Source organism: Oncorhynchus kisutch, unplaced genomic scaffold (genome assembly GCF_002021735.2).
Source record: "Oncorhynchus kisutch isolate 150728-3 unplaced genomic scaffold, Okis_V2 scaffold1561, whole genome shotgun sequence".
NCBI lineage: Eukaryota > Metazoa > Chordata > Actinopteri > Salmoniformes > Salmonidae > Oncorhynchus > Oncorhynchus kisutch.
The window spans coordinates 9739-25000 of NW_022263506.1; the positions used below are offsets into that span (position 1 = coordinate 9739).

Consider the following 15262-nt stretch of genomic DNA (forward strand, 5'->3'; position numbering starts at 1 on the left):
CCTCTCCCCCAGCCTCTCTCTCTAACCACCTCTCTCCTCTCCCCCAGCCTCTCTCTCCCTAACCACCTCTCTCCTCTCCCCCAGCCTCTCTCTCTCTAACCACCTCTCTCCTCTCCCCAGCCTCTCTCTCTCTAAACCACCTCTCTCCTCTCCCACAGCCTCTCTCTCTCTAACCACCTCTCTCCTCTCCCCCAGCCTCTCTCTCTCCCCACAGCCTCTCTCTCTAACCACCCTCTCTCCTCTCCCCCAGCCTCTCTCTCTCTAACCACCTCTCTCCTCTCCCCCAGCCTCTCTCTCTCTAACCACCTCTCTCCTCTCCCCCAGCCTCTCCTCGTAGTCTGAACGCTGACGTCCCAGAACAGTTTGATAACCCCCTGGGTCAGTCTGGGTCATATCTCTCTACTGGCTCCAGATCAGTTTGCCTCCCCCATGAAGGCCATCGTGGCCAACTTCATCGTCAAGGACCTGCTCATGAATGACAGGGTGGGTTTTGGGAGCGAAGACACACACACAACCACACACACTGACACAAAAATACACACACACACACTGACACAAAAATACACACACACACACATTGATCATGAATACACAAAAATACACAAACACTAATCATTAATACACGCACTGACACACACACACACCACACACACACTGACACACACACACTAAATCCATGTATCTACACACACCGATGCTAGTGCTTGGGTCACCTAAAGACAGGGATTGTAAGAGTGTGTCTCCAGTCTGTAGGAAACAAAAATGGGAAGCTGTGGACATCTGACGAAGAAGTTTCTCCTGAGGTGCTGGCTAAGGTAACTACAACTCTACATATCTCTCCTGAGGTAACTAACACTATATACATATCTCTCCTGAGGTAACTACACTCTACATATCTCTCCTGAGGTAACTACAACACTCTACATATCTCTCCTGAGGTATACTACACTCTACATATCTCTCCTGAGGTAACTACACTATACATATCTCTCCTCCTGAGGTAACTACACTCTACATATCTCTCCTCCTGAGGTAACTACACTCTACATATCTCTCCTGAGGTAACTACACTCTACATATCTCTCCTGAGGTAACTACACTCTACATATCTCTCCTGAGGTAACTACACTCTACATATCTCTGCCTGAGGTACTAACTAACTCTACATATCTCTCCTGAGTACTACACTCTACATATCTCTCCTGAGGTAACTACACTCTATACATATCTCTCCCCTAAGGTAACTACACTCTACATATCTCTCCTGAGGTAACTACACTCTAGACATATCTCTCCTCTGTGGTAACTACACACTATACATATCTCTCCTGAGGTAACTACACTCTATACACATCTCTCCTCCTGTGGTAACTACACTCTATACATATCTCTCCTGAGGTAACTACACTCTATACATATCTCTCCTGAGGTAACTACACTCTATACATATCTCTCCTGAGGTAACTACACTCTATACATATCTCTCCTGAGGTAACTACACTCTACATATCTCTCCTGAGGTAACTACACTCTACATATCTCTCCTCCTGAGGTAACTACACTCTATACACATCTCTCCTGAGGTAACTACACTCTATACACATCTCTCCTCCTGAGGTAACTACACTCTATACACATCTCTCCTCCTGAGGTAACTACACTCCACATATCTCCTCCTGAGGTAACTACACTCTATATATATCTCTCCTGAGGTAACTACACTCTATACACATCTATCCTGAGGTAACTACACTCTATACACATCTCTCCTGAGGTAACTACACTCTATACATATCTCTCCTCCTGAGGTAACTACACTCTTATACATATCTCTCCTGAGGTAACTACACTCCACATATCTCTCCTCCTGGGGTAACTACACTCTATATATCTCTCTCCTGAGGTAACTACACTCTACATATCTCTCTCCTGAGGTAACTACACTCTATACACATCTCTCCTCCTGAGGTAACTACACTCTATACACATCTCTCCTGAGGTAACTACACTCTATAACACATCTCTCCTCCTGAGGTAACTACACTCTATACACATCTCTCCTCCTGAGGTAACTACACTCCACATATCTCCTCCTGAGGTAACTACACTCTATATATATCTCTCCTGAGGTAAATACACTCTATACACATCTATCCTGAGGTAACTACACTCTATACACATCTCTCCTGAGGTAACTACACTCTATACATATCTCTCCTCCTGAGGTAACTACACTCTATACACATCTCTCCTCCTGAGGTAACTACACTCCACATATCTCCTCCTGATGTAACTACACTCTATACATATCCTCCTGAGGTAACTACACTCTATACATATCTCTCCTGAGGTAACTACACTCTATACACATCTCTCCTGAGGTAACTACACTCTATACATATCTCTCCTGAGGTAACTACACTCTATACACATCTCTCCTGAGGTAACTACACTCTATACATATCTCTCCTCCTGAGGTAACTACACTCTATACATATCTCTCCTGAGGTAACTACACTCTATACACATCTCTCCTCCTGAGGTAACTACACTCCACATATCTCTCCTCCTGAGGTAACTACACTCTATACATATCTCTCCCCCTGAGGTAACTACACTCTATACATATCTCTCCTGAGGTAACTACACTCCACATATCTCTCCTCCTGAGGTAACTACACTCTATACATATCTCTCCTGAGGTAACTACACTCTACATATCTCTCCTGAGGTAACTACACTCTATACACATCTCTCCTCCTGAGGTAACTACACTCTATACACATCTCTCCTGAGGTAACTACACTCTATACATATCTCTCCTGAGGTAACTACACTCTATACATATCTCTCCTGAGGTAACTACACTCTATACATATCTCTCCTGAGGTAAACTACACTCTATACATATCTCTCCTCTCTTTCTGTCCCTCGCTCTCCTCCTCCTCCTCTCTCCCTCCTCCTCTCTCTTTCTGTCCCTCGCTCTCCTCCTCTCTCTTTCTGTCCCTCGCTCTCCTCCTCTCTCTCTCTCTGTCCCTCGCTCTCCTCCTCTCTCTTTCTGTCCCTCGCTTCTCTCCTCCGCCTCTCTTCTTTCTGTCCCTCGCTCTCCTCTGCCTCGCTCTCCTCCCGCCTCTCTCTCTTTCTGTCCCTCGCTTTCTCTCCTCCGCCTCTACATTACATTTTAGTCATTCAGCAGATGTTTTTATGTGACTTACAGTAGTGAGGTCATACATTTGACAAAATACTTTCCCCCCCACACTGGTCCCCAGTGGGACTCAAACCTACAACCCTGGCAATTTCAAGCACTATGCTCTACCAACTGAGTTACTCTCCTCTCCCTATCTCTGTCCTCCCCCTCTCCCTTTCTCTCCTCCCCAGGAGTAGAATGCTGTTGGAAGTATAATGTGTGATCTCTCCGTCTCTCCTCCCCAGGTGCAGGCCATTAAGCTGTTGGTGCGTTGGCTCCTCGGTATGAAGAACAATCAGTCTAAATCGGCCAACTCCACCCTCCGACTGCTGTCCGCCATGCTGGTCTCAGAGGGAGACCTCACAGAACAGAAAAAGATCAGGTATGTAGATGTCAGAGGTCAGCCATGCTGGTCTCAGAGGGAGACCTCTGGGTCAGGTGTTGAAGGTTAGGGGATTAGAGGTCGTTGGTTAAGCGGTCAGGCTAACTGCATTTTGGGGAGGGGGGGGATAGGTTACAAAATAGTAATTCATGCTCATTACTCATCTCTTCTCCTCTTCCTCCTCTTCCTCCCGCAGTAAATCAGACATGTCTCGTCTGCGTCTGGCAGCAGGAGGAGCCATCATGAAGCTGGCCCAGGAACCGGTTTACCATGACATCATCACACCGGAACAGTTCCAACTCTGTGGGCTGGTTATCAACGTAAGACTGTGTGTCGGGGTGGGACTTTAGGACATGTTTCTGTCAGGGTGGGACTTTAGGACACGTTTCTGTCAGGGTGGGACTTTAGGACACGTTTCTGTCAGGGTGGGACTTTAGGACACGTTTCTGTCAGGGTGGGACTTTAGGAAACGTTTCTGTCAGGGTGTGACTTTAGGACACGTTTCTCTCAGGGTGGGACTTTAGGACACGTTTCTGTCGGGGTGGGACTTTAGGACACGTTTCTGTCAGGGTGGGACTTTAGGACACGTTTCTGTAAGACTGTCTGTCAGGGTGGGACTTTAGGACACGTTTCTGTCAGGGTGGGACTTTAGGGACACGTTTCTGTCAGGGTGGGACTTTAGGACACGTTTCTGTCAGGGTGGGACTTTAAGGAAACGTTTCTGTCAGGGTGGGACTTTAGGAAACGTTTCTGTCAGGGTGGGACTTTAGGACACGTTTCTGTCAGGGTGGGACTTTAGGAAACGTTTCTGTCAGGGTGGGACTTTAGGAAACGTTTCTGTAAGACTGTCTGTCGGTGGGGACTTTAGGACACGTTTCTGTCAGGGTGGGACTTTAGGAAACATTTCTGTGTTTTCTGTTCTTGTTGTTGAAGTGTTCTGTCCTTGAAGTGTTCTGTCCTTGAAGTGTTCTGTCCTTGAAGTGTTCTGTCCTTGAAGTGTTCTGTCCTTGAAGTGTTCTGTCCTTGAAGTGTTCTGTCCTTGAAGTGTTCTGTCCTTGAAGTGTTCTGTCGTTGTCCTTGAAGTGTTCTGTCGTTGTCCTTGAAGTGTTCTGTCCTTATCCTTGAAGTGTTCTGTCCTTGTCCTTGAAGTGTTCTGTCCTTGTCCTTGAAGTGTTCTGTCGTTGTTGAAGTGTTCTGTCCTTGAAGTGTTCTGTCCTTGTCGTTGAAGTGTTCTGTCCTTGTTGTTGAAGTGTTCTGTCCTTGTTGTTGAAGTGTTCTGTCCTTGTTGTTGAAGTGTTCTGTCCTTGTTGTTGAAGTGTTCTGTCCTTGTTGTTGAAGTGTTTCTGCCCTTGTTGTTGAAGTGTTCTCTCCTTGTTGTTGAAGTGTCTCTCCTTGTTGTTGAAGTGTTCTCTCCTTGTTGTTGAAGTGTTCTCTCCTTGTTGTTGAAGTGTTCTCTCCTTGTTGTTGAAGTGTTCTCTCCTTGTTGTTGAAGTGTTCTCTCCTTGTTGTTGAAGTGTTCTCTCCTTGTTGTTGAAGTGTTCTGTCCTTGTTGTTGAAGTGTTCTGTCCTTGTTGTTGAAGTGTTCTGTCCTTGTTGTTGAAGTGTTCTGTCCTTGTTGTTGAAGTGTTCTGTCCTTGTTGTTGAAGTGTTCTGTCCTTGAAGTGTTCTGTCGTTGAAGTGTTCTGTCCTTGTCGTTGAAGTGTTCTGTCCTTGTCGTTGAAGTGTTCTCTCCTTGTTGTTGAAGTGTTCTGTCCTTGTTGTTGAAGTGTTCTGTCCTTGTTGTGTTCTGTCCTTGATGTTGAAGTGTTCTCTCCTTGTCGTTGAAGTGTTCTGTCCTTGTCGTTGAAGTGTTCTGTCCTTGTCGTTGAAGTGTTCTGTCCTTGTCGTTGAAGTGTTCTGTCCTTGTTGTTGAAGTGTTCTGTCCTTGTTGTTGAAGTGTTCTGTCCTTGTTGTTGAAGTGTTCTGTCCTTGTTGTTGAAGTGTTTCTGTCCTTGTTGTTGAAGTGTTCTGTCCTTGTTGTTGAAGTGTTCTGTCCTTGAAGTGTTCTGTCCTTGTTGTTGAAGTGTTCTGTCGTTGAAGTGTTCTGTCCTTGTCGTTGAAGTGTTCTGTCCTTGTCGTTGAAGTGTTCTGTCCTTGTTGTTGAAGTGTTCTGTCCTTGAAGTGTTCTGTCCTTGTTGTTGAAGTGTTCTGTCCTTGAAGTGTTCTGTCCTTGTCGTTGAAGTGTTCTGTCCTTGTTGTTGAAGTGTTCTGTCCTTGAAGTGTTCTGTCCTTGTCGTTGAAGTGTTCTGTCCTTGAAGTGTTCTGTCCTTGTTGTTGAAGTATTCTGTCCTTGTTGTTGAAGTGTTCTGTCCTTGTTGTTGAAGTGTTCTGTCCTTGTCGTTGAAGTGTTCTGTCCTTGAAGTGTTCTGTCCTTGTTGTTGAAGTGTTCTGTCCTTGTTGTTGAAGTATTCTGTCCTTGTTGTTGAAGTGTTCTGTCCTTGTTGTTGAAGTGTTCTGTCCTTGTTGTTGAAGTGTTCTGTCCTTGTTGTTGAAGTGTTCTGTCCTTGTTGTTGAAGTGTTCTGTCCTTGTTGTTGAAGTGTTCTGTGGTCTCCTGCAGGATGAGTGTTACCAGGTGCGTCAGATCTTTGCCCAGAAGTTACACCTGGCTCTGGTCAAGCTGCTCCTCCCATTAGAGTACCTGGCCGTCTTCTCGCTGTGTGCCAAAGACCCGGTCAAGGAGAGGAGGGCCCACGCCAGACAGTGTCTGCTCAAGAACATCAGTATCAGACGGGAATTCATCAACAACAACCCCCTGGCCCACGGTTAGTGAACCGGACCGTAACAACAACCCCCTGGCCCACGGTTAGTGAACCGGACCGTAACAACAACCCCCTGGCCCACGGTTAGTGAACCGGACCTTAACATGACAACCCCCTGGCCCACGGTTAGTGGACCGGACCGTAACATGACCACACATCAACCCCCTGACCCACGGTTAGTGAACCGGACCGTAACAACAACCCCCTGGCCCACGGTTAGTGAACCGGACCGTAACATGACCACACATCAACCCCCTGGCCCACAGTTAGTGAACCGGACCGTAACAACAACCCCCTGGCCCACGGTTAGTGAACCGGACCGTAACATGACCACACATCAACCCCCTGACCCACGGTTAGTGAACCGGACCGTAACATGACCACACATCAACCCCCTGGCCCACGGTTAGTGAACCGGACCGTAACATGACAACCCCCTGGCCCACGGTTAGTGAACCGGACCGTAACATGACCACACATCAACCCCCTGACCCACGGTTAGTGAACCGGTCCGTAACAACAACCCCCTGGCCCACGGTTAGTGAACCGGACCGTAACAACAACCCCCTGGCCCACGGTTAGTGAACCGGACCGTAACATGACCACACATCAACCCCCTGACCCACGGTTAGTGAACCGGTCCGTAACAACAACCCCCTGGCCCACGGTTAGTGAACCGGACCGTAACAACAACCCCCTGGCCCACGGTTAGTGAACCGGACCGTAACATGACCACACATCAACCCCCTGACCCACGGTTAGTGAACCGGTCCGTAACAACAACCCCCTGGCCCACGGTTAGTGAACCGGACCGTAACAACAACCCCCTGGCCCACGGTTAGTGAACCGGACCGTAACAACAACCCCCTGGCCCACGGTTAGTGAACCGGACCGTAACATGACCACACATCAACCCCCTGACCCACGGTTAGTGAACCGGACCGTAACATGACCACACATCAACCCCCTGGCCCACGGTTAGTGAACCGGACCGTAACAACAACCCCCTGGCCCACGGTTAGTGAACCCGGACCGTAACAACAACCCCCTGACCCACGGTTAGTGAACCGGACCGTAACATGACCACACATCAACCCCCTGACCCACGGTTAGTGAACCGGACCGTAACATGACCACACATCAACCCCCTGGCCCACGGTTAGTGAACCGGACCGTAACAACAACCCCCTGGCCCACGGTTAGTGAACCCGGACCGTAACAACAACCCCCTGACCCACGGTTAGTGAACCGGACCGTAACATGACAACCCCCTGGCCCACGGTTAGTGAACCAGACCGTAACAACAACCCCCTGACCCACGGTTAGTGAACCGGACCGTAACAACAACCCCCTGGCCCACGGTTAGTGAACCGGACCGTAACAACAACCCCCTGGCCCACGGTTAGTGAACCGGACCGTAACAACAACCCCTTGGCCCACGGTTAGTGAACCGGACTGTAACAACAACCCCCTGACACACAGTTAGTGAACCGGACCGTAACAACAACCCCCTGACCCACGGTTAGTGAACCGGACCGTAACATGACCACACATCAACCCTCTGACCCACGGTTATTGAACCGGACCGTAACAACAACCCCCTGACCCACGGTTAGTGAACCGGACCGTAACAACAACCCCCTGACCCACGGTTAGTGAACCGGACTGTAACATGACAACCCCTGGCCCACGGTTAGTGAACCGGACCGTAACAACAACCCCCTGACCCACGGTTAGTGAACCGGACCGTAACAACAACCCCCTGGCCCACGGTTAGTGAACCGGACCGTAACAACAACCCCCTGGCCCACGGTTAGTGAACCGGACCGTAACAACAACCCCCTGGCCCACGGTTAGTGAACCGGACCGTAACAACAACCCCCTGGCCCACGGTTAGTGAACCGGACTGTAACAACAACCCCTTGGCCCACGGTTAGTGAACCGGACTGTAACAACAACCCCCTGACCCACGGTTAGTGAACCGGACCGTAACAACAACCCCCTGACCCACGGTTAGTGAACCGGACCGTAACATGACCACACATCAACTCTCTGACCCACGGTTAGTGAACCGGTCCGTAACAACAACCCCCCTGGCCCACGGTTAGTGAACCGGACCGTAACAACAACCCCCTGGCCCACGGTTAGTGAACCGGACCGTAACATGACCACACATCAACCCCCTGACCACGGTTAGTGAACCGGTCCGTACAACAACCCCCTGGCCCACGGTTAGTGAACCGGACCGTAACAACAACCCCCTGGCCCACGGTTAGTGAACCGGACCGTAACATGACCACACATCAACCCCCTGACCCACGGTTAGTGAAACCGGTCCGTAACAACAACCCCCTGGCCCACGGTTAGTGAACCGGACCGTAACAACAACCCCCTGGCCCACGGTTAGTGAACCGGACCGTAACAACAACCCCCTGGCCCACGGTTAGTGAACCGGACCGTAACATGACCACACATCAACCCCCTGACCCACGTTAGTGAACCGGACCGTAACATGACCACACAATCAACCCCCTGGCCCACGGTTAGTGAACCGGACCGTAACAACAACCCCCTGGCCCACGGTTAGTGAACCCGGACCGTAACAACAACCCCCTGACCCACGGTTAGTGAACCGGACCGTAACATGACCACACATCAACCCCCTGACCCACGGTTAGTGAACCGGACCGTAACATGACCACACATCAACCCCCTGGCCCACGGTTAGTGAACCGGACCGTAACAACAACCCCCTGGCCCACGGTTAGTGAACCCGGACCGTAACAACAACCCCCTGACCCACGGTTAGTGAACCGGACCGTAACATGACAACCCCCTGGCCCACGGTTAGTGAACCAGACCGTAACAACAACCCCCTGACCCACGGTTAGTGAACCGGACCGTAACAACAACCCCCTGGCCCACGGTTAGTGAACCGGACCGTAACAACAACCCCCTGGCCCACGGTTAGTGAACCGGACCGTAACAACAACCCCTTGGCCCACGGTTAGTGAACCGGACTGTAACAACAACCCCCTGACACACAGTTAGTGAACCGGACCGTAACAACAACCCCCTGACCCACGGTTAGTGAACCGGACCGTAACATGACCACACATCAACCCTCTGACCCACGGTTATTGAACCGGACCGTAAACAACAACCCCCTGACCCACGGTTAGTGAACCGGACCGTAACAACAACCCCCTGACCCACGGTTAGTGAACCGGACTGTAACATGACAACCCCCTGGCCCACGGTTAGTGAACCGGACCGTAACAACAACCCCCTGACCCACGGTTAGTGAACCGGACCGTAACAACAACCCCCTGGCCCACGGTTAGTGAACCGGACCGTAACAACAACCCCCTGGCCCACGGTTAGTGAACCGGACCGTAACAACAACCCCCTGGCCCACGGTTAGTGAACCGGACCGTAACAACAACCCCCTGGCCCACGGTTAGTGAACCGGACTGTAACAACAACCCCTTGGCCCACGGTTAGTGAACCGGACTGTAACAACAACCCCCTGACCCACGGTTAGTGAACCGGACCGTAACAACAACCCCCTGACCCACGGTTAGTGAACCGGACCGTAACATGACCACACATCAACTCTCTGACCCACGGTTATTGAACCGGACCATAACAACAACCCCCTGACCCACGGTTAGTGAACCGGACCGTAACAACAACCCCCTGACCCACGGTTAGTGAACCGGACTGTAACATGACAACCCCCTGGCCCACGGTTAGTGAACCGGACCATAACAACAACCCCCTGGGCCCACGGTTAGTGAACCGGACCGTAACAACAACCCCTTGGCCCACGGTTAGTGAACCGGACTGTAACAACAACCCCTGGCCCACGGTTAGTGAACCGGGCCGTAACAACAACCCCCCTGACCCACGGTTAGTGAACCGACCGTAACATGACCACACATCAACCCTCTGACCCACGGTTATTGAACCGGACTGTAACAACAACCCCCTGACCCACGGTTAATGAACCGACCGTAACAACAACCCCTTGGCCCACGGTTAGTGAACCGGACCGTAACAACAACCCCTGGCCCACGGTTAGTGAACCGGACCGTAACAACAACCCCCTGACCCACGGTTAGTGAACCGGACTGTAACATGACAAACCCCCTGGCCCACGGTTAGTGAACCGGACCGTAACAACAACCCCCTGTTAATACATCAGGGACACGAATCAACCCCACTGTTAATACATCAGGACACGACTCAACCCCACTGTTAATACACCAGGACACGACTCAACCCCACGACTCAACCCCACTGTTAATACATCAGGACACGACTCAACCCCACGACTCAACCCCACTGTTAATACATCAGGACACGACTCAACCCCACTGTTAATACATCAGGACACGACTCAACCCCACTGTTAATACACCAGGACACGACTCAACCCCACGACTCAACCCCACTGTTAATACATCAGGACACGACTCAACCCCACGACTCAACCCCACTGTTAATACATCAGGCCACGACTCAACCCCACGACTCAACCCCACGTGTAATACATCATGACACGACTCAACCTCACTGTTAATACATCAGGACACGACTCAGCCCCACTGTTAATACATCAGGACACGACTTCAACCCCACTGTTAATACATCAGGACACGACTCAACCCCACTGTTAATACATCGGACACGACTCAACCCCACGACTCAACCCCCACTGTTAATACATCAGGACACGACTCAGCCCCACTGTTAATACATCAGGACACGACTCAACCCACTGTTAAATACATCAGGACACGACTCAACCCCCACTGTTAATACATCAGGACACGACTCAACCCCACTTAATACATCAGGACACGACTCAACCCCACTGTTAAAACATCAGGACACGACTCAACCCCCACTGTTAATACATCAGGACACGACTCAACCCCACTGTTAATACATCAGGACATGACTCAGCCCCACGACTCAACCCCACGACTCAACCCCACTGTTAAAACATCAGGACACGACTCAACCCACCGACTCAACCCACTGTTAAAACATCAGGACACGACTCAACCCCACTGTAATACATCAGGACACGACTCAACCCCACTGTTAATACATCAGGACACGACTCAACCCCACTGTTAATACATCAGGACACGTCTCAACCCCACTGTTAATACATCAGGACCTGACTCAACCCCACGACTCAACCCACTGTTAATACATCAGGACACGACTCAACCCCACTACTCAACCCCACTGTTAATACATCAGGACACGACTCAAGCCCACTGTTAACACATCAGGACACGACTCAACCCCACGACTCAACCCCACTGTTAATACATCAGGACACGACTCACCCCACTGTTAATACATCAGGACCGACTCAAGCCCACTGTTAATACATCAGGACACGACTCCAACCCCACTGTTATACATCAGGACACGACTCAGCCCACTGTTATAACATCAGGACACGACTCAACCCCACTGTTAATACATCAGGACACGACTCAGCCCCACTGTTAATACATCAGGACATGACTCAACCCCACTGTTAATACATCAGGACCACGACTCAACCCCACTGTTAATACAATCAGGACATGACTCAACCCCACTGTTAATACATCAGGACACGACTCAACCCCACTGTTAATACATCAGGACACGACTCAACCCCACTGTTAATACATCAGGACACGACTCAGCCCCACTGTTAATACATCAGGACACGACTCAACCCCACGACTCAACCCCACTGTTAATACATCAGGACACGACTCAGCCCCACTGTTAATACATCAGGACACGACTCAACCCCACGACTCCACCCCACTGTTAATACATCAGGACACGACTCAACCCCCACTGTTATACATCAGGACACGACTCAACCCCACGACTCAACCCCACTGTTAATACATCAGGACAGAAATCTTACTAAGTCCCCTCCTCCCCTCTCTCCCCCTCTCCTCCCTCTCCCTCCTCCCCTACTTTCTTTCTGCTTCTCCCTCCACTCTCCTCTCCCCTCCTTCTCCCTCCCTCGCTCCTCCCTCTCCTTCTATCTCGCCTCCTCTCTCCTTCTCCCTCCTCCCCTCCTTTCTCCTTCTCCCTCCTCTCTCCTTCTCCTCCTCCCCTCCTTCTCCTCTCCCCTCCGTCTCCTTCTCCCTCCTCTCTCCGCTGCCTCTCCTCTCCTCCTCCTCCTCCCGCTCTCTCCTCCTCTCGCCCTCTCTCCTCCTCCTCCTCCTCCTCTTCCCTTCTCCCTCCTCTCTCCCCTCCCTCTCCCCCATTCTCCTCTCCTCCTCTCCTCCTCTCCCCTCTTCTCCTTCTCCTCCCTCTCTCCTCTCCCCCGCCTCCTCCTCCTCCTCCCTCTTCGCCTCCTTCCTCCCCCTCCTCTCCTCGTCCCCCCTCCCTTCTCTTCCCGCTCTTCCTTACTCACTCTCCCCCTCTCCTCTCACTCCTCCCTCTCTCCCCCTCCCTCCTCTCGCTCCGCCTCTCCGCCCCCTCCCTCCCTCTCCCCTTCTTTCTCCTCTCCCACCTCTCTCCTCCCTCGCTCTCCCCTCCTCCTCCCCCTTCCCTTCCTCTCCCCCGTCCCCCTCACCTCTCCCCCTCTTTCTCGTCTCCCCCTCTCTCCTTCTCCTTCCCTCCCTCTCCCCCTCTCTTCCTATCTCCCTACTCTGCCTTCTCCTCCGTCTCCTCTCTCCCTCTGCTCCCCCCCTCGTCCCGCTCCTTCTCCATCTGCGCTCCTCTCCTCTCTTCTCCTCCCTCCTCTCCTCTCCCCTACTCTCTCATCCTCCCCCCTCTCCTCTCCTCTCCTCCCTCCTCTCCTCTCCCTCTCCCCTCTCCTCTCCCGCTATCTTCTGCTCCCCTCTGCCTCTCTCCCTCTCTCCTTCTACCTCTCCTCCTCCTCTTCCTCCCCCCCTCCTCTCCCTCTCCCTCCTCCTCCTCTCTCCTCCCCTCCTCCCCTCCCTCCTCGTCCTCTCCCTCCTCTCCCCCTCTCTCTCTCCCCCTCTCCTCTCCTCCTCTCCCCCTCTCTCTCCCTCTCTCCTCTCCTCCTCTCCTCTCTCCTCCTCTCCCCTCTCTCCTCTCCCCTCCGTCCCTCCTCTCCTCTCCTCCTCTCTACTCTCCTCCCCCCTCCCTCCCTCCTCTCCTCTCTCCTCCTCTCCTCTCCCCCTCTCCTCTCTCTCCTCTCCCCCTCGCTCTCCTCCCCCTCTCCCTCCTCTCTCCTCCTCCCTCCCCCTCTCTCCTCTCCTCTCCTCTCTCCTCTCCCTCCCCCTCTCTCTCTCTCCTCTCCCCCTCTCTCCTCTCCTCCTCTCTCCTCCTCTCCCCCTCTCTCTCTCCTCCTCTCCCCATCTCTCCTCTCCTCCTCTCTCTCTCCTCTCTCCTCCCCTCCTCTCCTCTCCCCCTCCTCTCCTCTCCCCCCTCCCCTCCTCTCCTCCTCTCCCCCTCCCCTCCTCTCCTCCTCTCCCCCTCCCTCCTCTCCTCCTCTCCCCCTCTCTCGTCTCCTCTCCCCCTCTCCCCTCCTCCCCTCCTCTCCCCCTCCTCTCCTCTCCCCCTCCCCTCCTATCCTCCTCTCCCCCTCTCTCCTCTCCCCCTCTCCCCTCCTCCCCTCCTCTCCCCCTCCTCTCCTCTCCTCTCCCCCTCCCCTCCTATCCTCCTCTCCCCCTCCTCTCCTCCCCTCCCCTCCTCTCCTCCTCTTCTCCTCTCCCCCTCTCCCCTCCTCTCCTCCTCTCCCCCTCCTCTCCTCTCCCCCTCCCCTCCTCTCCTCCTCTCCCCCTCTCTCCTCTCCTCTCTCCTCTCCCCCTCTCCCCTCCTCTCCCCCTCCTCTCCTCTCCCCCTCTCTCCTCCTCCCCCTCTCTCCTCCTCCCCTCCTCTCCCCCTCTCCCCTCCTCCCCTCCTCCCCTCCTCTCCCCCTCTCCCCTCCTCTCCTCCTCCCCTCTCCCCTCCTCTCCTCCTCTCCCTCCATAGATAAGCTGGTGTCTCTCCTACCAGAGTATGTGGTTCCTTATATGATCCACCTGTTGGCTCATGACCCAGACTTCACCAAGCCACAGGACTTCGAACAGCTCCGAGACCTCAAGGAGTGAGTGTGTACACACACACACACGCACACACACACACAGACACACACACACACACACACAGACACAGACACACACACACAGACACACACACAGACACACACAGACACACACACACACACACAGACAGACACACACACAGACACACACACAGACACACAGACACAGACACAGACACACATACATACACACAGACACACACACACACACATGAACAAACATCACCTCTCTTCTTCATCCCTCCTAAATCAGACAGTACATGGCCTCTCCTCTTCATCTCTCCTAAACCAGACAGACAGTACATGGCCTCTCCTCTTCATCCCTCCTAAATCAGACAGTACATGGCCTCTCCTCTTCATCCCTCCTAAATCAGACAGTACATGGCCTCTCCTCTTCATCTCTCCTAAACCAGACAGACAGTACATGGCCTCTCCTCCTCATCTCTCCTAAATCAGACAGTACACGGCCTTTCCTCTTCATCTCTCCTAAACCAGACAGTACATGGCCTCTCCTCTTCATCTCTCCTAAACCATACAGTACATGGCCTCTCCTCTTCATCTCTCCTAAACCAGACAGTACATGGCCTCTCCTCTTCATCTCTCCTAAACCAGACAGTACATGGCCTCTCCTCCTCATCTCTCCTAAACCAGACAGTACATGGCCTCTCCTCTTCATCTCTCCTAAACCAGACAGTACAGGGCCTCTCCTCCTCATCTCTCCTAAACCAGACAGTACAGGGCCTCTCCTCCTCATCTCTCCTAAACCAGACAGTACATGGCCTCTCCTCTTCATCTCTCCTAAACC

At 52.2% G+C, this 15262-nt stretch overlaps 1 protein-coding gene across 1 annotated transcript in view; it reads left to right on the forward strand.

The window, feature by feature from the left end:
• Positions 1–371: 371 nt before the first annotated feature.
• Positions 372–15262, forward strand: part of LOC116366736 (sister chromatid cohesion protein PDS5 homolog A-like) — a 41342-nt gene continuing 26451 nt past the window's right edge. Inside the window, exons 1-6 of the mRNA XM_031818706.1 lie at positions 372–483; positions 747–815; positions 3433–3569; positions 3766–3889; positions 6167–6371; positions 14346–14460. Coding sequence (XP_031674566.1) covers positions 430–483; positions 747–815; positions 3433–3569; positions 3766–3889; positions 6167–6371; positions 14346–14460 — 704 coding nt within the window. The 5' untranslated portion in view covers positions 372–429. The remainder of the gene's footprint in view (positions 484–746; positions 816–3432; positions 3570–3765; positions 3890–6166; positions 6372–14345; positions 14461–15262) is intronic.